The sequence below is a fragment of the Bombus fervidus genome, chromosome 12 (genome assembly GCF_041682495.2).
Source record: "Bombus fervidus isolate BK054 chromosome 12, iyBomFerv1, whole genome shotgun sequence".
NCBI classification, from domain to species: domain Eukaryota; kingdom Metazoa; phylum Arthropoda; class Insecta; order Hymenoptera; family Apidae; genus Bombus; species Bombus fervidus.
In genome coordinates this window covers 1,216,650-1,243,807 of record NC_091528.1, presented here as the reverse complement: position 1 = coordinate 1,243,807, position 27,158 = coordinate 1,216,650, and the positions used below count along the sequence as shown (strand labels likewise).

The 27,158-nt window shown below is 30.6% G+C and overlaps 1 protein-coding gene and 1 long non-coding RNA gene across 3 annotated transcripts in view; both read left to right on the top strand.

The window, feature by feature from the left end:
- The window catches only part of LOC139992941 (KICSTOR complex protein SZT2), a 29,587-nt gene extending 4,443 nt beyond the window's left edge, over positions 1–25,144 (top strand). Inside the window, exons 4-26 of one of the 2 annotated variants that reach the window (XM_072014254.1) lie at positions 394–471; positions 844–1,249; positions 2,339–2,559; positions 3,137–3,521; positions 3,638–3,887; positions 4,078–4,818; positions 4,919–5,118; positions 5,452–5,615; positions 14,858–15,164; positions 15,426–15,614; positions 15,708–16,298; positions 16,539–16,915; positions 16,993–17,095; positions 17,380–18,216; positions 18,376–18,670; positions 19,092–21,007; positions 21,122–21,216; positions 21,307–21,733; positions 21,911–22,286; positions 22,529–22,694; positions 22,923–23,139; positions 23,665–24,725; positions 24,821–25,144. In XM_072014254.1, the coding sequence (XP_071870355.1) occupies positions 394–471; positions 844–1,249; positions 2,339–2,559; positions 3,137–3,521; positions 3,638–3,887; positions 4,078–4,818; positions 4,919–5,118; positions 5,452–5,615; positions 14,858–15,164; positions 15,426–15,614; positions 15,708–16,298; positions 16,539–16,915; positions 16,993–17,095; positions 17,380–18,216; positions 18,376–18,670; positions 19,092–21,007; positions 21,122–21,216; positions 21,307–21,733; positions 21,911–22,286; positions 22,529–22,694; positions 22,923–23,139; positions 23,665–24,725; positions 24,821–24,952 (9,534 nt within the window). In that variant the 3' untranslated portion in view covers positions 24,953–25,144. Of the gene's footprint in view, positions 1–393; positions 472–843; positions 1,250–2,338; positions 2,560–3,136; positions 3,522–3,637; positions 3,888–4,077; positions 4,819–4,918; positions 5,119–5,451; positions 5,616–14,857; positions 15,165–15,425; positions 15,615–15,707; positions 16,299–16,538; positions 16,916–16,992; positions 17,096–17,379; positions 18,217–18,375; positions 18,671–19,091; positions 21,008–21,121; positions 21,217–21,306; positions 21,734–21,910; positions 22,287–22,528; positions 22,695–22,922; positions 23,140–23,664; positions 24,726–24,820 lie in introns of those variants that run through there. The other variant, XM_072014255.1, reaches the window with a different exon arrangement.
- On the top strand, positions 11,993–13,852 carry LOC139992953 (uncharacterized). The gene is made up of 2 exons (XR_011801252.1): positions 11,993–12,562; positions 12,665–13,852. It is a non-coding gene; the product is annotated as an uncharacterized lncRNA (long non-coding RNA).
- Positions 25,145–27,158: the final 2,014 nt, after the last annotated feature.

The following is a 27,158-nucleotide window of genomic DNA, read 5'->3' as shown; positions in this document are numbered from 1 at the left end:
GATCTCTCTACTCACTGATAGGGATTAGCTGTGTACATAGATCAATGATACTGTGGAGCATCTGACAAACATTTCTTTCTCGGTCACACTTAATATTTCTTACTCTGATCTTTGCACGAATAAAACTTGGTTGACGCTATATATCATACGAATAGTACTTAAATAATATAAAATAATACTAAAAGTACTTAAATATTTGCTACTTAACCGATGATCACAAGGGATAGTTGTAATTCCATTTTCACTTCAATCATATACTGACACTATATATATCTAAAAAAAAAAAAACGTATATGTATTATAATGTGTAAAAATTTTTAAATTAAAAATATATTTATTAAAATATTTATATAATATAAAAAGTCTTTTCTCGTATATTTATTGTTATTATAGGATATACAACATGGTGAAATAGTTATAGATGAAGTATTTATGGCTACTAAACATTTCTTGGAAAGCATTATTAGACCTGTAAGTAATAATTTATTATTTGAAACTCATATAATATCGCGAAATATGTACTACTTATATCGTGCAGTGAATCCAAACTTTCGACCAACAATAGATATACCTTACGCGTAATAGTTATCAACCAAATTTAAAAAATACATATAAGGTTATACATGTTTAAAACATTTTATGATCAAGCCGAGTTTTGATCGAACCTCAAAATTTTTATATAGAATCTCTTTAAGAACAATTGTCATAATTTATATACTTTGTGTCACTTTTCCATTGAATTTATCTCACAAAAGGTATACCTATAATTAAAAAAATTAAGAACAAATGAATGATCTATATGAATATAAAATTATTGCACAAACGAGTTTAATATTGTTGTAGTTTACAATACCAGGAAGTAAAAGAATAATGCAACCAGAGATTTATGTAACCATAATAGCCCATACACCCTTTTTTACAAGCCCTGCGCAGCAAGTATTAGTACAAGGTTGGCTTGTAACTTTGGATAACGTTAAACAGCTTACAAATTTCATAGAAAACCAACTTCATGTATTAGAAGAGAAAGTGGCATGTGTTACCGCTGTAGCTAGTCAACAATTGGAAAATTTAAAAGCTGAAAACGAACGTTTAGTCGGAGGTCTTTTTGAAGAGAACAATACTTGTCTAAATAAAAATAATAATACTTGTGTTACTAATACTTCGATAATTTCCCCGGAATCAAGCTTTATCAATATGTTGAGATATGGAATGTTAGCGCTTACTCTGCTACCGGAACATAGTTGTGCACGTAAGTATTATGAATATACATATGTATTAACACATATTGGAATAGAAAAAGAGAATATATGTATAAACAGAAATATAAATATATAGAAGAAATATGATTCTTGTATTTATAGAAATGTAGGATATTTTTTAAATTCTTATTTTGGTAAGCGATACTACCATTGAATTTCATAATACTATGTATATTGCTTTTGTCAATCAAATTACAGACTATATGACATACTACTATGTGCATTATTTTTTTTTAAATGTTCTATAAAAAACAATAATAAAAATAAAAATATAAGGTAATTCATTTAAATCCATTCAGATGTATCCGCGTAAATCTTCCGAGTAATTTTCCGAATTGATCCAATTGATTCATAGATTGGTCGGTTGTGACATTTAAGCATGTATATTGTATAAGGACTTTAAATTGTAGTTCATTTGGTTGAAAATCTACTGAACTTTTTGTATTATGAATTTTTAAGACCTCATATCGTGCTTTCTACGTTGTAATTCTACAAGAAGCACAGAGGTCCTGTATAATGCGGGGGTGGACGATGTAGTGCAGTGATTTAGATAATATTGTAGAAAATTTAAATAACTTGGAGAATATATTGCTCAAAAAAGTTCATGATTTTTCAAACACATCCTTATCCAAATATCTATTTGTCCATACATATGTAATTGTCCATGTGTTCGTTTAGCCCTCGATTCAAGAAGAATAAGATTACGATATATCAATTGCTATTAAACTAGAAATTTTATACACAGAAAAGTTGTTTAACATATTTAAGTTCGCAACATTACAATGTGTATATCTGTAGTTAATTCCCAATTAACACTAATGCTAAATTAGTATTTTTCATCTGATACAACAAAAATATTGCCCTGGGTCAGAAATAATAGCTATTTGCTATTGTTTCTGACAACAGTCACAAATAATTTTTAGATGCAAAAATTCATTACGACTATTTTGTTAATTCTGAAGTACAAAATATTACTTTAAATATTGTGACACTGTTTCAGAATTCGTAATAATATTGTAATGTAACAATAAAAAAATTTTTATTATTAAAATTAATTAGAATGATACTGAATTTTTTAGATATGATAATTGTGTCGGATGGTATAGTAGGAAATACCGATGTTCATGTCTTAGATTCTGTTATACAACAGTTACGTGCAACAACAATTGCATGCAGTTTTCTACATGTTGGAAGTACATATCATCCACATTCTGCTGATGGTTTAGTCCCCTATCAAGATTTATTACATTTCATTGCAAGAGCTACATTGGGTACTTACATGTCTTTTATTCCATATCGTGTACGTAATATTTCATTATGTTATTTTTATATTTAAATACTAAAGATATTAAATATTGCATTATTGTTAATCTCTTTCATAAAAGTAAAAATTATTAAATATTCTTTACTTTTTATTCGAAATTGTTAATGGTATATTGTTATTATATATTATTTAGTTATTATATATTATTATCAGTAAACGCTATGTACTTGCAAATATTTCCTGATCTATCTTGATAAAAACTAATGGTTTAACTTGAAAATTTTATTCATATTAATTTTCAACACATACAATATATCTTAATTCGGAATGTTCGTTCAGGTTCAGATGGAAAAATCTATATATCCTAGATTTTGTAGTTGAAATATTTGAATTTATATCGAGTCAATTTTACACAATATGTGTATTTTAAATAAAAAATGTGCTATATTATTAAACTTGCGAGCTTTTGAAGAATATTTTGTTATAATTTTACAGATAATACATATGTGTGTGTGCATATTTATATTTAATTTATAGTAATTAAGGACACATACACATTTATATATACATATAATATATAGTATATATTTTATAAATTAAATAACTTTTATAGGTAGATTTAAACGAAACCGAAATGAATGTTTATCACAAAAACTTTTTATGTTGGCAATTATATCGTGAAGTATGTTGTAACATTGTGCCAGATTATTCAAATTGGCATTCTAAGAATTTATTATTTTATGGAGAAAAATCGACACAACTTTTACAAAAGAAACAAATTGAAGATAAAGTGACATGTACATTAAGTAGTTTATTGTGTTGTCGTCTCCGCGAGGGATATTTAATAAAACGTGCCAATGTGAGAGACGAAGTACTTGAAATTTGCTTTGTATTATTGTGGAAGTCTAGTGTTTTATTAGAATATATAGTAACATGTCCTTGGTTAACAAAATCATTATCTACATCTAATACAATACAGTACACAATTACTACAGAAGGTAAATTAAAATAAAATATATTAATATTATTTTAGGACTTCTTGATCGTTTTCAAATATTCTACAAAATCAACTAAAAATAAGACATTCTTTGTGTTAAAAGCAAATTTATTACAGCTCCTTATGAATTTTTACATGATATCACTTGTTTATCGAAAAAGCCATTGAAATCGCAATATCGACAAAGTGTTGTCAATCGATTTTGGGCAACTTTAACATCTTTAACAGAAGGTGACAGTATGCTTGCACACTTCAGTTGGAGTCCTGATTTTGGTTGGACTTGGTATAATGTACCAGATACAATCAGAAGCGGTATGCCGGTTTTTTATTTATCGGCTTATCCTTCACCTAGTACGGTGCAACTTAGGTATGTTTGTGAATTGAATTTTGTATCTATGACTTTCAAGCGTGATTTTATGAGTGACTAAATAAATAAATTTTAGTAACTAAATAAATAAACACATGAATATTTGGCATTATTAAACTATAATATAATTTGAGTAAATGGAAGCTAAGTTCATTTAAGAAATTTATGCAAGGAATATACTTATTTTTAGCGATGCTGCATGCCCACAATTCGGACAGATTTGGCAACCTGTAGTGTCTTTAAATCCTTTACAGTGGGCTCGTTGGATGCACACACAAAGAGTAACGTTAATTTTATCACACGATAGACCGTTGCCAAGGCATTTACATCAAGCAAATCAAAGTGGTCGTTTTCAATGTGTTCAAAGCCGTCAGGCAGCTGCTGTCCTTTATGCCATGTTAAAGAATTGGGCAACTTTCGTTCTCGTCGAAAATCATACATATGTACAATTTATTTATCGAGAAGCGGATAAACCCCCAGTTTCATTCTCGCTGATTCGTATTAATTGTAAAGCTCTCTGTGTCATTCTTAATATCGCATTCGCAGCTGGAACAGAAGGAGTTGTTCGACATAATGTTGTTGTCGATCTTTTAGATCGATTGTCTAAACTTACTTTACCAAATAGACCTACGGAACAAAAAGAAATACCTTCTTGCACCATTGTCCATAAATCTTTAGAGAAGATATTAATTAGATACGAGAGAATGCCAACTGATTTGAGTTTAATTGTATTCCCCGATGCGGCTCAGACTATTTCAACGAGACTTACACCAATGTTAGGTGGAACTTTGACGACTAGTTTGTCTAGATACTTATACCATAATCGATGGCTTTGGCATGTAAAACGGCCATTCGTACAAACCATTCCTGGAATTGTATTACCACGATTGAATATAACTGCGATCGCAAGAATTCTCTCCACAATTACAAAGTACTTTATATTAATACTTCTTTTTGCTATTCTTCATAACAACGTATCTTATTTTGTTTTAAAGAAGTTTTACATTAACGTTATTGTTTCGTTATTGTAGAATGCGTTTGGCTGAGGGTTTCAGTTTCACATATTCAGCGGCGGGTATTATAAACATGGTTCTTGAAGTACAAATGCAAGGAGTTGGTGAAAATGATACATCATATCCGTGTATTATTCAATATATTTTATTTCCACCGCATATTATGTCAAATACAACATTAGAACGCGATAGTGCATCGGAAGAAGATACTGATGAAGGTAAAGATATTGATATTTGTAGAAATAATTATTATATTACATTATATTATTTTATAATATAAAGAAAATACTTGTGAATAAGTAGTATATAACCAAAAAAGCGGTAACATTCCGTGTAAAACATTCTTTGTAAGATAGTTTTCTTTTACATTTACAAATACATTTTGTGTAAAAATGATCGATATACAGCAGACTGTTTCTCCATAAGCTTTTGAAATATGTGCATTTTCGAAGCTTTATTATTTATCAGTATATCGATCACGAATGAAAATGCGTATATATAGTTATTAGATAAAAAATGTTTCTTTGGCAATAAATTTGTATACATTTTAGGTACTGCAGATGGCGAAATAAGTGTAGAAGATGCTGAGAGTTCTGGCGATTTTCAAATTATTTCTGAGATTTGGATTGAACCACAGTGTGGCTTTTCTCAACTACCTGTACAATCCACAGCAACATACATGCATCTTTTGCAATATCATGAGATTCCAGATGCAGTGAGTATATGTACTTTATTATGTATAATTAATCTGAGCATCTGACATCTTTGTCTCGAATAAGTCTAAAACTTTGGGCTGAGATCACCTGACTTTTTCAAACCTCGAATATTTACTGAAGTATGTATATGTTCTCGAATAGCTAAGCTAAGGTGAGTTCCTTTCTTATCTCTCTGTGTTTACAAATTGAAAAGTGAGACTTACAAACGCATCGCTTTACGAACATGCGAGTATGATATAATCATGTTCGTACATAAACTTCACTCAACCTTTTTCTTTCTTTTACGTGGGTGAAATCTTCATAGACAGTAGTGCCGGTTTCGTATCTGCTAAAATCTTTACTAATCCTGCCGGATTAGGTCTTTTATCCACTTGCGACTAGTCGCGCACAGTTACAAAATCCATTATCGTATATGGCAGAATATCCAATTGCGTTGCTGCGATTACGGGCCACGCGCGACTGCGAAGTCAAGGCTCACCGTGACAGATCAGTTGTATATGACTACAAAGTATATGGAATATATACTCACTGTGCCCACGCGTAGGACTCTCGGTTGCAACTGAACGTTGTTTTACTGCTAGAATGTGAGAAATTTTCCTGAGGACGTGTTAATATATAACACTATTAACTTGTAATACTATATAATAATATTATTATTATATAATAATATATAATACTAGAATCTATAATATCTTTAACATAAATAATTAATACTATAATAATGAAAAATTGTCTATCGTAACACTACATATATTTATTTGTTAATATTTAATGGTAACAAAAAATTTAATTATTTAATTTATTAAAATTTTATTTTCTATATTAATAGTTTTTCGACATAAATAGATTAATAACCATTTCCATTATAAGAATATTGCTTTAGGAAGGGTTCCATTAGGAAGAATAAAGTTAAACTTTGTTTGATTCCCGAACAATTCTCACAACACATTCACGAAGGTTCAAAGTGATACGAGATTTACAACACGGTCAAAGACGATTGATTATTTTTGAGAGAAAGATTTCTACTCACTAGGTAGCTTCTACTACGTAGGTAGCAACATTCAAACAACCGTGCAGTAATTTCGACAAACAACATGTATTTCCAAATTTTCTGTTTTCGTTTTTCCTTGCCTCAATAGCAAATACCGGGTCACAAATCTCATCACCGCGCAGCGAGGCCAGCTGCGTGCTAAACGTGGTGTAAGAATCCATTTGGGAAAGTATTCCCATAATTAAAAATCTTATGCGTATGAATAATTAAACATTTGGGTCATGATGCATTGTGATCTTTTCTCATATTCATTACTTTTCTATTCTGCTATACGGTTTTGATCAACTTAATTAATTTGCGGCAAATTTCATTTTGATACCTTCGATAATTTTAGAATGGTATCTTACTCAATTTACGCCTCGTTTATATATTTCTCAATAATGTATTTATAGATTGTCTATCAGTAATTTTGGCGTCGCGCGTGGCCCGGTCGCATTACTTGGCGAGTCAGGCGATTAGTCGCAAGTGGAAAAGAGGTTTCAGGCCTGAAATACAGTATTTCATAAAAAAATATTAATAAATGTTTTCTCATTTAATACGGTCCTGATTATGAGTAGGAATGAGGGTATGTTAAATGTAACAGACGAATTTCTACAATAAGCAATTGGAAGCGCTATAATCGAAAAAGTAGCTTCTTTTTTGACTTATCGGTTTACATCTTGGAACTGGGCGGATGTGGAGAATAATGTTTCGTGTCATAGTTGTAGATAATGAAACAACAAAATTAGATATGTTTAGTTAAGACGGCATCACTGGTTGAGCTGAAAATTGGCTTTAAAAATTAATATGTGCAACATTTTCAGACAACGATGTCTCTATAAAAAATTTGTTTTGTATTTTTAGTATTTATGCAGGGTATTCCGAAAATTGTGGTACAGGTCAGACAGTATTCTCCTTGCAAAAGCAAGTTGGAAATGTAAAGTGATAATTTTTTATACCAGACTTTGTTTTCAAAAAAATTGACTGTGTAATTTCGTCAAGTACACTTGAGAGGCAATGACGATCAATTGAATAGGTTTCTTCGGAGTTAGATACTTTGTTTGATAATACGAACCAAAAGGGGATGGTTTCCTGTGCAACATATCTCGAAAATGTAAAATAACAATTTTTAATACAGGATTTTGTTTTCGATAAAATCAATTATGAAGTGCTTATTACATCTGAAGTGCACGGCTTCGTAGTCCATTTTCTTGAAAATGAAGTGAAGCAAAATTTTACACATGTGAATGCACGTATACAAATACTGTTCATCTTCACAAATATTTACATGTTTTTTAAACTATTCGTCTATACATTAATATCAAATAACAAAACTAATTATTCTAGTCAACGCTCATACCGCGAGTACACACATTCTCGTCTGATTACAAAAGTTTTAAGCAACACTGAGTACGGAGAGTACTTATATGAATGATCACTTGGAAACTCCGTGTGATTGTTGGCTTTTTTATTGTCCCAACTTTTTTCACTTCTCTTAATAATCTGTGATCGTATACATCGGAAAAAAAATATTTTTAGTTTTACAGCACTATTACCATACGTTGTATCATTCTCTCATACATGTACAAATAAATTAACCTGTTCTAGAACTGGAAGAAATCACGTTTCTTCATATGTAGAAATTTTATGATAATAGACTAATATCAAAAATTATTATTCTATATTTTCGACTTCCGTTGCATGGGTATCACCCTCATTCATAAGTACGAAGAAACTCGTTCAGTCGACTGTTGTTGCTTCTCAAGTGAAATTTCTAAAAAAAAAAAAAAAAAAAAAAAAAAACAAAACCTTGTATCAAAAATTGTCACTTTACATTTTCGATTTACTTTTGCACGGGCAATCACATCCTTTCGGCTTATACCACAATTTTTGGTACAACCTGTATATGTCATATACTTATCATGTACATTATTACCATTTAATAAAAAAAATCGACTTTGCAAGTAGCAAAAATATAACACAACAAAATACAAAATGGATACATTTAACATACTAATTATAATTAGGACCGTATTAAACGATAAAACATTCGTTAAGATCTTTTCTATAATTCACGTCTAATTCAAACAATCAAACAATCCTGCGTTAGGTTGGCCATCGATGATTCATTTTATTTTTAATGTGATGAAAATCATGAAATGACTCTGGGTTGGGCTCGGGATGGTATATAGAAATTTTACCCTTAAAATCACCATGGTGACCGTCCTCACCGCGTTTTAAAAACCTGCTCAAGGATGAACGTAACCGATACTCTTCCCGAGTCACGGCTTCTCAGCCCGGAAGTGGGTTTTACGACCTCTTAAGGACATGTTGAACTCCGCGACACCGCGAGAGCACACTATGATCATATAAACATATCTTGACTTGTCAACACCTTAATCAAACGGCAGGCTGAACAGACATTTTTCAAAAATGTTGATTGTATCAAGTATTTGATATAGTAAGAAATCATAATACAGTCTTTTTTTCATTGTAAATAATTCATTTTTTCATTTTAAGCAATATAAAAAGTAATACCTATTAGAATTATGAAGTTTGGAAAAATGTCGTTTGGGGCGAAAATGACCCCAATCTTTTCCACTTGTAAAGAGACCATGTTCATAACGTTATTTACTTAGTGATACGTTAAGAATGTTTGATTATCTTTCTATTTCGAAATGCTATCAGTGAAATAGATTGATCAGATCATTGGTTTGTACATGTAAATATGCTGATATTCATAATTTAATATAATTTTTGTACATATGTTATATTATTTTTCAGAACAAGTTTTTATTCATACTGTATTCATGGATACGTGAATAATATAAAATATTTATCATAGTATAAAATTGTTGTGTATAATCCACCTTAAAAAATATGTTTCTCAGGGAAATATGAACAAAATTTTATTTTTATTTATCTGCAAATAACCTTGATGTTGTGCATTTTATTCTTGACTTTAGCTAATCCTGATTTATGATAAGGTCCTTCGTTCAAAGGTTGAATACATATTGATAATTTTGAGTTAATTTTAGCACTTTTGGTTTCTTTTGTAGATTCCTGAGTCTTGTGTTCTATAATACATATTATAATACATATTAATGCAAATACTCTTAATTTAAAAACGAACAAGTTTTTTACACTTCTGATTTTTACACCAATCCATATTTTTAGAAACACAACTAAACAAATATAATCTGGATAGATATTTCTTTAATTCTCCAAATATTATAATAAATACTATAATTTTGATGTTTGTACTATTTATCAGATTGTACATTTTCAGAATGTATTAATGATTGTTACAATATCTGTTTGGAATTTATGATACTTCAAATATCCACTAGATTCTACTGCATTTAATTTTTAACTATCTGCTTTGAAAGATTAAAGATTTTTTGTATGAGAAATTATCAAACAATTTCGGTAGAAATATATTATGAATATAGTATACATACTTAAATTTTTCCGTAACAGGACAAAGAATATTATAATAATAAGTAAGTTAAATGACGTTACATTTATAGGGACTAGTACAATATAATTGTATATGCATCATTAATTGCATAAGTAAATTTAGCGCCTTTTTTTAGAAAAACGCGAACAAACTTAATTCAGTCTCCTTTTTTTTTCTTTTATGAAACACATTTGGTATTGAACGTGAATGGATTTGATTTATCTTTAATCTTATCTTCTCTTTGGTTATGATGTTAATACATAAAATGATATAGCCATAATGATGTTCTTCAAAAATATACAGGATAAGATTTGATTCTAACTGGTTGCCAATGGTCACAGTGTGATGTTATCTATTTTGTTTTCAATTTTATTCCTATTTAAGATAATAATACAGTTGCAACTTTTTGGATAAACAAAGAAATTCCAATTAAACTTTACAATTGAAGTTAATCATTTAGATATTAATCTTTTGACATAAAACCATTTTATATAATTCGTTGATGAAGATATATCTTTTATATATAAGGTTAAAAGTATTTTTCGCTAATGTCAAACGAAACTAATAAACAAGTTTAATCGTATAACATCTTGTTATAAAATTGTATAATTCAGTTTCTTACCTTATCTGTAGTAAAAGTAGAAAGTAAGAATTTTCATCTATGTTTGTTATAAATATACTTTATATGTAAGATAAAAGTTATCTAAGGTTTCGTTGCTTGGAAGGTGATTACGAATCATCAAAAGACCAAACTTCAAGGTGCACTTGTCGATATGTTTTCGCTTGCCATTCTTTTCTATTATTTCTATTACCTATCCTGTGTTTATTACTTTACCTTGTTCTGAGCCTGTATGTTCTGTACCGTCTATGAAATCTTCAATTTAATGTCTTTTTTCCGTATGCTGCTTACCATTCATCTTCTATAACATTTATTGATATGTATGAACAATTTCATTGATTGTTCTACTCTACTCTTGTACGTTTCTTTACTATTCTTTGTGATGACCACATCAGTGTTAAAATATATAAAACACAAGAATCAATGGTATATTTTGTTTTTCAATACTTTTTCTTTTTGGGAAGTGTATAAATAGTCGCATATAAACTACTATCGTGTTTTAGTAAATTCTCTAAATATAATAAGCATAATCAATCAACTTAAGCTAACGCCAAAAAATCTAAGGTATTACACTATTATTAGGTACAGTAATAGATTTCATCAGTATCTGTAGGAATCTTTAGCCTAAAATCAATTTATTTGTAACATTTGAAGATCATTTTCAAATATATTAAAAATTTAAATATGATTTTTCCGTTACAGAGTTACACCTTTTATGTTGCTTTCATGTTACAAAAAGTTACACGAATATGTACTTACCCTAAATTATATACATATATTATATCGTCACGATATTTCTGCTTATGACAAAGAAATCGTGTGGAAATTAAAAATTTTGTTAACCTTATTACAAATGCCGTATGATATCATATACTCAATAATAAGATAAACATTTTTTAAACATATATTGACAAATGACGAATAGGAAAAGATAGTATTATTTTTTAAGTCTCTTTTGATAAACCGTAACGGTCATATATTATGGCTTTATTTCATTTTCTCCCACATTTTTTTTTTTTTAAATTCAGTCAAACCATCTTTAATTCGGCTTTTCTATTTAACAATATTGAAAAATGGTTATAAAACAATTCGTTATTTAATTCCATAGTTGTCTTATCATTTTATTTTTATATGTTACTATTTTACTTTTTTTTAATTATTTCAATTTAATAGAGTAGAAAAATGATATAATAGTTCATATATTTCATATTTGAAACGAAATATTTATAATTAGAATTAGAATAGAATAATTTAATAATTTTCAAAAATTTTTTTATATAGCTTCATATTTATTAGATTTATTTTATATATTTATATAAGTTTGTATAACTTGTATATTTATATTTAGTTTGTGTTATCTGTAATATTAGATAGAAAAATAGTAAAAGAAGACTACTAAAGTAATATTTCCGGCAAAAATAAGGAGCAATATGTGTATAAAGTTGTCTATCACTACGTGTCGTTATCATTGTTGAGGTGGGGCTTCGATATCGATGAGGGTACTCAGAACAAGATTTTTCTATCAGTTAGCTCAGGTATATATAAAGCTCACCACGTAGTCGACTGTTTATTAGTACTCTGATTACTTTTTTTTACATAGGAGGTTTTCTAACGTTCGTATCGTACCGTACATGCACAAAGCATCTTTGCGGTTTTATGTGAGTGGAACGTTTAAAGAGTGATAAAGATCTTTAGTATTTGTCCACAAAATAATTGCGATTGGTTCTTCTGGGAAGCTCTCAAGTGTCGGTGAAATTAACCAGTGATATTTTAAAATAATTCTTTGGTAGTAGTTCTTAACTTTAGTTTTGTTACATTTTGTTGCTGCGGGGGTCAGGTATGTTAAGAAAATGTTGGTCCAATATCACAAAAATATCGAGAAGCTAAAAAATTATGAAACTGTATGTGTATATTTTATAATTGGCTAAAAATGTTGCAGATTCATAATATATGATTTCACATATCGATTAGAATTGGAATATGTTGATAAAATTGTGATCCTACATAAGTAAGTATTTTAATTTTCAAATTAATGCGATTGATTTAAAATTAATCGGAAGATAAATATATTAAAATTTGATTTGAATAAAACACAGTACAATTGCAATACATATTTCGTAGCAGAAACAATGTAAGTTTATTCCATTAACAAATATATTAGTATTTAATTTTTAATTATTTACAAATTTTTATGTTATCTTGCGTACATTGTGTTATTTATAGTTCTATTTAACGTTTCACATATTACTTTATTAAAAAAATGTTTTTCTATCAAAATTCAAATACGCAATCGATATTTGGTGAATAAAAAGAGGTTTTTTTCCAGTAGAGATTACAAATTTACCGAAATCTCTTGAAAGATTTCTAGGTGAACTGGCAAAAAGAAGTTGATTTCCTTCGTTGATACTGCATGGGCGTTGCATGGGCTGTGATCTGCATGACTTGCAGTTGGAAGTGAGGATCTAGGCAGTGAGCAGCAGCGCTCTGATAACTTGCCAGATCTAACTCTTCCAGCTCAAGGTCTTGTTGATTATCATCTTTTCGTAAGAAATGGATATTTCTCGTCATATCAAAATCGATATCCAAATCGAAATTCAAACGAAACATCAGAATTGAATAATATATAGAAGATAGGGGTTCATGGTTCAAGTGGAGAAGTGGTCTCTACGCTTTGAATTAAAGTGAGATTCAACTCCTCCAACTTAATCCTGATCCCTGAAGTTCCTCGTTTCTTTATTTGTTTCTTCTCTATCTGCAGAATATCTTTTCGCTACAGATGTATCAGTAATGTAAGTGAAGATAAGTGAAGCTTTCGTGGAATCATTCTATTGGCGCTTCTTAATACCTTGCTGGACAGGCATGTTGCAATAGCGATAAAATCTTTTAAAACGGTTCTTATCGTGAAAGCGTTTAACTGCGTATAATTGTTCGTGCGATTCAATTTAGACGATAATATTCTTTGTGCGTTATAAATATACTTTCTTTACGAATATTGTTTTTGCAGTTTTATTTGTCGTGCTATTTTAAGCGGTCAAAACACTTGTATCCCTTTGTATTTTTCAAATAAATCGAATTTTTATAAACCGCATTATTTGAAAGTTGAAATAAATATTTCTTATGATATTCATTATTGTTCAAATATTTACACATCTATCTATCAAGTGGATAATTATCCACCAAATTGTTATACCATTTTTTCTTGTGTATTAAAGAATTTAAAGGTTTAAAAGTTTTCAGTAATTGAAAATAAATTAATCATTTGAGACGAGCATATAGTAGGAATAAGATAAGCTGGGAGTCATCTTAAGCCGCAGGGCAAGGATTATGTATAAATAAATGAATAAAAATAAATTAATCGTTTATATAAAATTTTAAATATACTTTAAACGTTAACAAATTTAAATTATTTATATTTTTTATGCATAAAAGATTTAATCTTTTTTTAATAATTACATATTAAAACTTTATAAGATCTGTTATCTTATACTTCACAAATATTACCGATGTTTTAATACGTTGTCTGTGTAATATCAATATTGTATAAAATGAAAAATAATCTGACACCACATGTGTCTCACAATCTCTTAGCATATTTCCTATTTTTACTTCCCTTCCATAAAAAAATATATTAGATATGCTATACCTGTCGTCGTGATCATCATACTATAGATAATTTATAATTTGTAATATGCATATTACAATATATATACAAGTATAAAGATATATGTGTATATAGATTGAAATCGGATACTTTGTGTATGATATTATGTACAGAGATTCAAATGATCCTTTTAGATATACTTAGTGTTATGTAGCTTGAAACATATGTAATTCGAAAATAAAAAATAAAAAGTTTGTAGTATGGACACAAATACAAATAAGCATGCAAAGAAACAAACACAAACAATTGCAGACCATAGTATTTATGAATATCGAAAATTTACTTTTAGAAAATTGCAAATGGACCATTTTGATCGTGTCGGTGCATCTAGTGTTAATTTCACATATTATTTCGAAGCATATTAATGTAATACGAAAATATGACATAATTCTAGAAATTTCGGAATTTTATGAAATTTACAGGTTGAAAATCGTTTTCCTTTTTCCTAATAATGTTATATTTCGTTATTAGATTGCTCGGATAGATGAGGAATGCATTAATGCGTTATTAACTTTGGAGTATTTGAGCTTATTAAGTCAAGTAATACCGAACGAAAAAAATACAGAAATTATTTATGGACAAGTCCCCCACCATGACGTCAAACTCCCAAAAAAATATAACAAAAACATCAAAACTAATAGCTGCACCGTGGAAGAATCATGCGAAGGTCTACCAACTATCGATGAAAGGATATACACGATGCATTTTTCTTTCGACACATTGAATATCTTGCCAAAATGTCAACAAGCCGAGCTCTTATTTTCTATGTTTGCTGATGGTAAAAATTTTATTCGATCAGTTATTTAATATTCGTACTTCGTACAGTTATACAGTTTTCCTCGGTTTAAAACGTAATATAATTGAAGTAAGAAGTAAAACAGAGAAAGATAAAATAACAAATACTCATACACGAAAGCCTTTTGTTTTCACTTAAAAATTTTTTCGGTTGTATTCTATTACTTGATACATATTATATTTCTATTACTAAAATGAGCTTATCAACAATGGATTACATATTATATTATCACATTATTTCAAGGTACAATTGGCAATGATAAGGGACAGGGAAGTGCAAATAAAATACTAATGGATAATTTCTTAGAACATATGAAACAGTTACACAATAAAGAACTTTTATTAACTTCTGCTGAATCACAAAGATTCACAAAAATGCTTCTTGACAGGCGTCGAGTCGGTGGTCCACCTTTACCGTTTTTTTCTGAAAAAGGTATTATCTTTATTATCGAAATTATACAAACTTTTTTCTAGCAACTCTCATACATTATGGATACGTATCTTTTGATTTTAAAACTATTTCTAGAGAGGCTCTCTTCCAACGCTGAGTTTAATTCTTATCCGCGTTGGAAATGTTTTATCAAAGGAATTAGTACAACTCATGTAATTATCACGATATTACCTGCATCAGAAAAAGACGTTGTACGTTTATTTACGTCTCCTTCGTATACAGAAGAGCAATCAGCAAGCAACAACTCCGAAAGGAATGGCGAATCTACCATATTCAATATGGATTTAAATGAAGACGATACGTACTCAAAAGCTAATGCAATGGATATTAACGTAACCGATTTTCCATCGTTAGAAAATAACGAGTCGATATTATATGGTCAGTGTATCGAGGACAGTATAATAAACACAGATACACAGAAAAGATTTCACGATTGCGAAGAATCTCTCGTTATTCCAGTTTACGTATATGATTGTTCGCTGGCTTTGTTGATCGACACATTGGTCGATAAATTAAAAATTTCGCATAATAAGGATATTTATCAAGATCACACGTTCAGAGTTGGTCAGCAGGAATGTAAAGATTTCATCGAATTAAAATCTGATTATAATTCAAAACCTCCGACTCCGGAACCAAAAAGTGAGGACTCCGACAATACTGCAAGTGGTAAATAAAAGTGCAAATAACATTGATTTTTGTATAGTTTCCTGAACAGTATACTCTTACAATAATGTTTATTTAACGCCTGACTTCTTGATTAATAATCTCTTGATTCCATTAATCAACCGATAGTAGTTCGATGTTAATATTTGGATAATTAGAGTTTAATTGATATTTAAATAGTTAAGTTGTGACGTTAATGTTTTGACGACTGATATAAAATAATGATAATTTTCTATATAACAGATCAACGAAGTCTTGTGGAGCATTGCAAGGTATTAAGTTTGGCTCACTGTCATTGCTATGTAGTTGCAGTTTACAAATCATTGGTATTGCAACAACCTCTCACTTACAATGATATGGAAGCTGCAGTGGAACAATGCGAAGAAACTTTAATTGAAATTAATATAACAAATTATTTGCGATCTGTATGCAGACATTTGAGCAAATTATCGGATAAAAATTTATTGGGCGAACTAAATCCTTCTACGTGTAACGATGTTGAGCCATTACATAATTTAATTAAAGAAAAATTTGAAAGGATAATTACAGTTGCCTTTAGGCCTGTACCTGCACACCCTGAATTTTATTATTGTTCACCCTCTTGGTCAGAACATGAAACGGTTTGTTACCAAAATAATGTAGTAGTAATTAATAAATAAGATTAATTAATCAAGTAATTAATCTTAATATTTAATAGGATCTTATAGAATGTCAAAAATCAGACAATGACGATGAAATAGAGAATCTTATGTTCCATTCGATAAATATTGATGGTACGTCACGCAATCTCAATGGAAAAGGTAAATACGAAATAATTTTTAAAACAAACTTCCGAGTTAAAAGGAATTAATAGGAAAGGATATTCCTTCGTTTTCGGTTTTGATTACCATAAAATAATTTTGACCGATATAAAATAAAAATGCTACAACTGATATTTAATTATTTAAAATAAACAAGCATAATAATATTTCGAATTAAATAATCCTTAATATTACGTAGAAATATATACTCTTAATATAATTTTAACATGTCTAATAAATAGGTAATAGATAAATAAATGTTTGATTCGTAATTGTACAATCAGGGAATGTAACGTGGCCAGGCGCAAATGTCAACAAAGTTCCAAAAGTTTCACGACGTGGTTCTATGGAATCTGTCAACAGCGATTTCCAGCGAAAAAGCATTTTCGGAAGAGAGCAACCACTATTCTTACAGTTAAGCTGTTCTATTAGATTCCAATCTAGATCTGGTCTTAGTAGTATCCCTGTAAAATCTCTGCCAACGTGTTTCATGGAAATTTTGCAAAAGATGGAAGACTATAAAGATGGAAATATAGCTGGCTTAAGCTTAGCTGATTTAAAAATCACTTTGGACATCATTTGTTTGAATCTCCCAAAAGAAGTATTGGAAGTAAGCTTAGAACGGTATTCTGGTTTAAGAGCAACATCTTTTTGTAGTGGTTCGCCTATAGGCAGTTTGCGAACGGAAAGTGGAAGTAGCTTAGAAAATAATGCTAAAAACGAATTCTTTCAAGAAAAAATGTCTCACTTACCTTTAAGCCAACACAATGCTATAAGCAATTTAAAAGATGAAATTGAGTGGTTGTTACAAGATGAAACCGCAACCGCGTTCTTAGATCAACCCGTTATAAACGAGAACGTTTTAAATTTCGTAGCCAATCACGTTTCAGAATCAACGGATAGATTTAGCTGCAAAGTGGAAAAAGTTCCTTTATATTTTGTATTCCCCTCGGATGATAGTAAACCAAAATTTATAAGTGAGTTAAAGAAACTTCAGATTGATAAATATTGTATTCGTCAAGAAGGAAACTTATTTTATTTTGTGAAAAATATGGAAAAAGTGAGCGATATTGTACCAGAACAGTCTAAGAACGAGAGAAAGGAATCAAACACAAAAGATAGTATGTATTTTTCTCAAAAACGTTTTATAACACTAAATATGTATAATATTTACTGTAGAATGTTTTTTAGTAGTACATAGAACTTGAAACTTGATTAAAACGCATAACATGAAAAGTCTGTTAGAAAACTTATCAATTTTAATATCGTCAATATTTCAGATAGTGCCCTAAAAAATCCGGAGCAAGAAAATCCGCAAGAGCTACAACAAGAAAACAACAGCTGTTGTACAGAAAATAACCCTAATATACATTCTAAATCTGAGGAATCTTATTCTGACGGTATTAATTTAATATATGAAGACCAAAATATTGAGGACAGATTTAAAGAAAGTAATACGTCGGAAAACAGATTTCAATGGTTAATAGATCTTGATAATCGTAAAAGTTCCTTACCCAATTTTTGGTTAATCTTAAACGTTGAAAATGATTATGTCAATGTCTACTTTCATTGTAGGTAAGTAATAATATTCTTAAAGCAAAACATAAAATAATTTCATTTCATTATATTTTAAGATGAACTGCTTGCCTATGTACATACATAAATTTTATAATACAAATTTAAATAGGAAGTTTTTTAACAACTATTTGGTAATAAAAATTCGATTCTTTGCTTCTAATTTTAGATTATAATTTTATATATATATATATATATATATACGTATCAACTGAAAATTCTTTCTAAAAATCGATGAAATTGAAAATTGGTTGATATGTTTGGTTGCTCAAAATTTTGTAAACTACTACTATCAATTTTTTTTTAATTTTTAAACTAACTACAATTTATTATCCTTTTTATTTATGTATGTTTGACATGAAATGTAAAGATCAAAACTATCTTAGAAATGGACCATAATAAAAATTGTTATCATCAATAGGTTTTTAGAGATTATATCGCCTGAAGTAAATAGTTATTGGCATACTCAAGAAATGTTGGTCTCTCAAATAAAGAGTACTTGTCGTCGAGTAAACCAATATTTACTTCTGCAAAATCTTCACAAAACAAGTAAATGTTCGGAACTTCTAGAAACAGAATCAAGCGAAGATTATAACTGGAAATCAGAGACGACGAGTGAATTTAGTAATGCTGTACAAAGTAGAGATTTAATACAAAATTTTACCCCAGGAATGTTTCGATGTCGTGTTGTTTGGAAATTTACTTTTCGACTGCATCCTCGATTAAAAACTGGTCCAGGGAGATCAGGCCTTTCTCGAGGTATAAAAGTTCTACACGGTGTGCTTAATAGATTGGCTGTTAGTAACCGGAGTAATATGTTTGTATACCAAGAAAATAATAAAAACGTGTTTTACTTAAGATTACACGAACAAATTAGCGATGGAAAAACTTTACAAAACAAATTATCGGAAAGCGATGAACAACTTGTCGTTTCTCGGAGCAATAGTGTAGTCTCGTTATCACAAGTTAAGCTGAATGATAATGCCACGGCAAATGATACAAGACCTAGAGTTCGATCTTTTAGCGAAAAAGAATCAAACGTTTTAAATAAAACTGAAGATTCGATCATCTTAATGGTACATGGAATTTCCGACGCGGGACCGGAAGTTAAACGCGATTTGGTACAAGCTTTACAAAATCGCTTAGACGATGCGGTTCTGGAAGTTCTTTCTGTTATGTTAGCAAGAAATCCGATGTGTAAATTGACACCTGCAGACGTTCATTTTATTCAACCGCCAAAATCGCCAGAATCTATCATACGTTTAAATATACAGAAGCATTGCGTATTATACATAACTGCTTTAGAATTTTATTTGCGTCAGAATATACTTCAATTTTTGTATATACCAAAATATACTGATAACAGACCAGAATATCATTTTCAAGATTACTCACAACTCGAAGGATCTATCAAAAGAGTTTCTGAATCAGACATCTTTCTGTGTAATCAAAGTCACTCCAGTGGGAGTATAGGAATCGCTTGTATAGCTTTGGCAATTACAGGAGAACACGGTGAACCTATAAAATTATTAGAAAATGAATTCCCAATAGATAGTTTCCCTGAAACGATAAACGTAGAAGATTTTAAAAGTATCGTATCAACGTCAATTTATGATCAAAGTTCCGCAGAATCACCGCCTTTGATCGAATTTAAAATTTGGAAACAAGGCAGAGTTAATCTTGAATCTTTATTACAAAAGCTATGTTCCGCAGTTAAACATGCAATTTGGGACTTAGTTACAGAATATAAATTTTTGTTAACTCCTCTGACAGAACCACTTACAAAAGATGCTCAAGAGATATCTATTGAAAGTAAAGAAAATCAAACTTCGGTAAAAATTGATACTTTGCCAAAAATAATGCATGATTTAACAATTGATCGATTCGAGTCAGGTGAAGAGGGAAAATTACATAGTATCTACTGTGTAACTTTATCGCAATGGTTTCGATTTGCTTTAGAAATTGGAGTTCCATCGGTAAAAAGGCATGAAGTAATCCTTAATCACAGACATCCTATATCTACGATTATTACAGAGTTAGAAGCTATTATACAAGGTCAAGCACCGGATACATCCAGCAGATCTTTTGTCTTAAAAGACAGGCAACCCTTCATCGAAAAATATATTTCAAATGAGGAATTATTAACTAAACTAAAAAATAATAACTATTCTGTGTTAGAAAATGAAGGGAAGTTAGATTTGCCCGTTTACATACCATGTGATTTTAGTAAGGATGTACAAGGTACCTACACTAAATGTATTTTAATAGCTAGAAACTTTCATCAATGGAAAGCTTCGTTCAGCAAAACAGTACAGCCAGAATTACTTATCCCAAAAGGTAATTTTTCTATAGTCATAAGATAGAGGTCTTTTTTGATTACTATCCATTAAAACTGCTAGTATAAGAAATATTAAAAAGTTAACAAGTAAATATAGCAATTGTTTATTACAGATCAAAAACTTTTGCAAAAGTTTAATCCACTGATATTAGAATCTAATTTCGTATCAAGACAACGAATATTACTTGCGGAAGTTCGAAGTGATAATGTAAGTTAAAAGAAATATATGTAAATACTTATAAATAGGTGAAATTACTTTTCTTTGTACCATTAATTTCAAATTAAATTACAACCGTAGATAGCTTTTTATACGTATAATTGGTCAAAAGAGAAATCTGAAAAATTAATAAAGCAAACTACAAATTTGGGCACGTGGCTATCATCAAGATCAAACTTTTTTACAAACGTAATAATGCAAAAATTAGGTATATTCCACCATCGACCAATTTTCTCAAGGGAACATGCGAATTCACAATATTTGCAAATTATGGACATGGAAAGTCTTACAAAGTTTTCTGCTGTGCCACACAACGATGGGAAAGAGTGGATAAGATTGAATAACAGAACGCAAAATATAAAACATAATCAATTTTCATGGAATGAAGTAATTGGTCAAACAATGCGTGATGTAAAACCTAATAATTACTTTCATAGCAATATAGATCCGACGATAAAAGCAGTTTGTGATTTACAAGACTTGCGATTACGTGAAAAAAAGGTGAAAGGTAAATGAAGAAATGAAATTAAAGTTTATTCTATTTATTACATATGACTAATTTTTCTACTATTTAAATATTAATATATTACAATATTAATATTGCGATATAATAAATGTTATACGGTAAAACAGCACGATTAAATTTTGGAGCTAAATACTTATACAATTATTTTACAATTTTCAGAAGATTTAAACAAGCTATATGCAATGTGGCAAAATCGAAATACTGCTCCTAATATCCCAATCTCAATCGTCGCTTTAAATACTTTTAAACAATATTCTCGTTTAATACACTTTTGCCACACACCGTTATTATTTTTACCTTCATGGCGCTTACAGTCTGCGGCTACAAGAGATCACTCACTTTCAACACAATCGTCTTTAAATGCAGGCATCAACGTATGTCAACAACTATCACAACAAATGCAAAAAGGTCAAGATGAACAAACAAACCTTATAAAATGGCATAAAGAATTGTGCAGTTTGATGTTGTCAGAATACAAGCAATATCTTCACTCATTAGGCTTTAGTTCAGTGCAAATAGAATCACCTGATAATAGGTAAAGCTCTGCTAAAATTTAAATATCTTAATGTTCAATAAACAAATCAAATTTTTCAAAAACAGAATAATGTCAGACTATCTGCCTTCAAAAATGTTGATATTTATATTATGTCAATGCTAATAGGAATATACTTTAGAAACACTAGTTTAACTCCATAAATTTTCAATACGTACCCTTCACCTCTCTGAAAATAATCTCACGGAATAATATTTATATAATTAACTAATATCACTTTTCAGTTTTGAAGAACCAGTTCAGCAACAATCTTATTATCTCAAAAAGTCAATGCTTGGAGGAGTATTACTATTTGAAATTCACTTATCACAGCCATTTTTCATTGTTAAATTACATATTATTGAATGCAGTCGACTTCAAACAAAAGCCAGTAGCGCTTTAGTGAATCAAGTAAGTTATCTGACTTTTTTATTTTCTTGTACACTGTTTTTTGATATTAAACTAAATATGTTATAAAGTTTATTACAAACTTCAATTATGATTCCATGTGTATTTATAATTTAATTTCATAGAAAAATAAGATCTTAATTTTCTTATTTTTTTGATATGCAATAATTATATACTTCTCATTTGTTTTTTTTAAATTAAAGAATATAACAAAATTTTAATTTGTTACAGTTTATGCTAAGTTTCGTGGATGCATGTGATAAAATTAAAATTAGTATGCATCTACATTCATTTACATATGATTTTCATTTACGTTCCATCCATTCGTACATAGCTGGGACTGGACCTTTGTTAGTACAGCAAGGTTATCACTTGATTCATTTTCTTGATGATTTCAACAAATATTATAGCAAAGCACCAAATTACGCGAGAAATCTTATATACAGTGGTAAGTGAAATAAAATAAAATATTTCTAGTTTTAAATCATTTAAAATAAATCACTAGTAATCTATCATAATCGAAATTAATTTCATCACAATAATCATAATTTGATTGAAAATTAACTTTAGACAAAATATTAGCTTTGAAATAAAAGTAAATAAAAAACATCAACGGATTGAAATATTTTCAATTGAATGAGGTATTCTAAAAATAATTTTAGTAGAAATTTGCGAATATAAAATATACTATCTATTATTAAATAAACGAAATACAATGGTATTTGATAATGTATTTATCTTTATATTGCCACGAATAATTTACAAACACTGAAACTCGTTTCTAATGACAGAAACTGTTACTGTTACATATTTATTAAATATTTTACTTAGCGGGTACTATTTCTAACTGTAATTGTAAATCTCTCTTCTAAATTTTAATATTTCTTTTAAAATACGTTGTATGTGATTTATTATCGCGAAAGGCACAAATAAACAAATTAGTAGTTACAATAAACGTATTTTTATATTTTAGATGTAGTGACTATTCGCAATTTAGCTATATCAGGTCGGACCTTATATTCTTACTTATTATCTCATGAGAAGACTTATAATATGCGTGTATTTATAATGAAAAGTGATCTTCAAGATTCTGAAGAAAGTGAATATGTTCTAGTAAGCTTAAAAAGTACTCCTTTAATTAGTTACTGCGACGCACAAGACACTAGATACACCGATGATTTCGATGTTGTTCTGATTGTATCACATTTAGGACAGCCTCCACAAGTAGAAAAAACCGAAATTACTTTAAAATACTATTTAATGTTAACAAGCAAACGAGAATTATATCCAAAGAGAGAAGTAGAAAACAATAAACTTGGGAAGTTTCGTACGGTGTACAGTGTCGAAAAATCTCCAAGTACTTATACTGAGGCTGTTATGGATACTATAAACGAATCTTCTTCAGATCTTCAAGAATGTAAACAAGATTCAAATGATAAAAAGAGTGATACTAAATTATACAGTGCTACTTTTGGTACCAATTGTAATAATACAGGAGCACCAACACCACCACCAGTACCTAATTCTCCATTAACTCAAAATGTAAATCCTCCAAGTGTTTCGGTGAATTCTTCATCGCCACACTTCATTCAAATACGACAAGAATCGATTAATTACTTAGGTTATTATTCCTCGCACGAGCAACTCATGCAACAAACAATAATGTCTCAAGCAAATGCGGCTCGCATGCATATAATGAATATGATAAAACGCGGAGCATTACAATGTAGAACGCATCTTTTATGGAATAAATTATTAGAAAGTAAATCTGCAATGAATTATAGTGAATTCTCCGAACTTTGTTCTTTGGCTCACGTTGAACCTTTATTAAACTTGGATCCAAGATTGAGGCCATTTATTAATCAACCAATTTCTTGGTATCAAACTTTATCAAAGGTTTTGCAAAATAAATATCAAGAACATCATAAACAATTCAATACACCAGATGGAAATATTACTCATCTACTGATATTACATCCAAGTTTCTTTCAAGTTTTCATGATGTTAACTATAGATTTACACGCCTCACGAGGGGTTTGTATCATTTTTTATGTTTTTATTGCTTATGTACTTTATATACACATGCAACATATAATTAAAATTATTGATAATTTTTCATTTATTTTCAGGATTTGTACGCAGTTTACTGTAAATCAGAAGAAATGATTAATGCCCCATGTTGTATAGAAGACACATATAATTTAATAGAAGGTTTTGTAAATGCTTGCTGTTTTAATTTGTGGATGGGTCTCTACAGTTAATAGTAAATGACATTCCAAAGAAAAAATTTTCCAAATACTTGTACTTATTATTTATACGTTGTATAACTAACATACATGTGACACTAATTTTATTGTTTAAAAAAATTATGTATATTTTCGTTGTTTGTTATCTTATACTATATTTCATTGCTGTAATTTGTATAAAAAATATATTTTTCTAATTTCCAAAAATTTAAGTTTATAATCTATTGTTCGTCCGTTCGAAAAATAATTTTCAGTCTCTTATCTATATTATTTCATCAATTTTATATTATTAACAAAACCACCATTTACTATCAATCGCGAGTATTATATCATTACAGACGAAGTATAAAATCCGCATATATATAAATACATACATATGTATATAAACAGTTGCAGTCAAGGTGGAGGGTACTTGAGACTATTGAGGTTACGCGGTAAGGATGTGAAGACATCTGGTTGCCATCCTGCCCGCGATGTGTGGCCCGGTCCAGGCAGAGAGTCGGCCAACGTAACATCCTCCCCGCGTTGAGAGGGTACCGATCAAAAGTTCTGTAAAAGAGAAATTAATTGGTTGTCCCATCCAACTCCTTTTCGATTGCTGGTTATCCATATTCCGCTGAATCGGGCTCGCTCGGTAGTGTGACGAGCCGCTTGGCATCTCGATCCAAGATGCTCATTGCTGTATGAACTGCGGCCGTCCGTATGATGTCGTCGTCCCCAGGGTGAGCTTGGTGACGCGGCCGAAGAACTGTTGCGTTGAGGGCATGTTGTCTCCCTCGTAATCTAGATCGCCGTCGTCCTTGTCATCGTCGAGAGATTTTTAGTTGAAGTTCACGAAGTTTTGTGGTTTGGTTCTTATCCCTGATTGAGCCGTGATGTGGCAGGTAGTAACTGTTGTCTGAGGGGTGACTTGTCTTGGAAATGTGAAAGATGCCTGTAGTTGGTTGGGAGGCTGGGCTCCCCCCGATGACCCGCCCGAACCGCGTTCTCTTGATGATGATCCTTGGTGGAGAAGGAGCGTTGGGCGTCGTGATTGGGACTTGTTTTGACATTGTGGAGTGTAGCGGCGTCGTTGCAGCCAAGGGTGACTTCAGGGAGAAGTTTGTGGTCTGAGACTTATTCGGTACAACGATCTGCGAACTCAGTAGAGAAGCGTTGAGGTCCGATGGAATATTCTGTAAATTACCGATGCCATTTGAGTGATTAGTCACGGTAGTAATAATACGGAAATTATTCTGATTCGGGCCAATTGCAGGTGTGGCTTATCTCTGAGGTGGCGAAGGTGGAGTTTTCACATTATGTCTAGGAGAATAACTGTCCAATGTAATGTTCTTAGTCTCAGGTGGTACAGGTGACGTGATGTAAGAGAGATCATTGAACGTCGACACGTTGTGATGGACGTTCATCGTGGGTGTGTTGATCGAGATAAGACTGCTCCTGGGCGGTTTGATCATAGTGGATTTCGAAACGATGTTGACCTTGTCGTTCTGGATGGGACTTAACTCGTTACTATCTCGGTTGTGAACTACGGTTAAAGAGTCATGAATGTTCTGTAACAGATTAAAGGAGTTCAATGTCTGAGACGACTTGTCGCCAGGTGAGGTATTTTCTTTCTCCTGGTCTAGAGGATTGTTGGAGGCTGATAGATTCCAGGTGGTTTATGGCGTTGGATAAGACTGTCAAGATAATGAGAACGCGAACTTGATTGTCGTCAAGTCGCGTGTAGGTGCCGGGCTGCGGGTGTCATGCAATGAGTTGCGCGTGTCATGCGACGAGATCGGAGCTAAATTTAATCAGATATTTTCCTTCGGCGGAGTATGAATGTTGTTGTTGCTATTTAAATTATTGTTACTTCCCTGCAAGTCTTGCCGCTGCATTCCGGTGGTTGTGAATTCGCCATAGTCTTGGGAATTTTGGTTGGGGAAGGATTGATTGCGATGAGTTTTGATAATCGTTCATCCAGATCTAAAGAGAGCTCAAGTAACTTTTCATAGACAATGGTAAACTGTATTTGAATGTCGTCGACTTATTTTCGATATGACATTAAGAGGTTTTTTGCTGGTCCGACTGTTCGTATCCGTCGGGCAGTTTTGACACGGACTGGAATTGCTCGTTTAGATTGCTTGGTTCCCGAACCAAGGGGGTAATTTCTTTTGCGTTTGCCGTCATTACAGTAGGAGATTTTATATGCATGCTTCGCGATGAAGATACTTTGTTAATA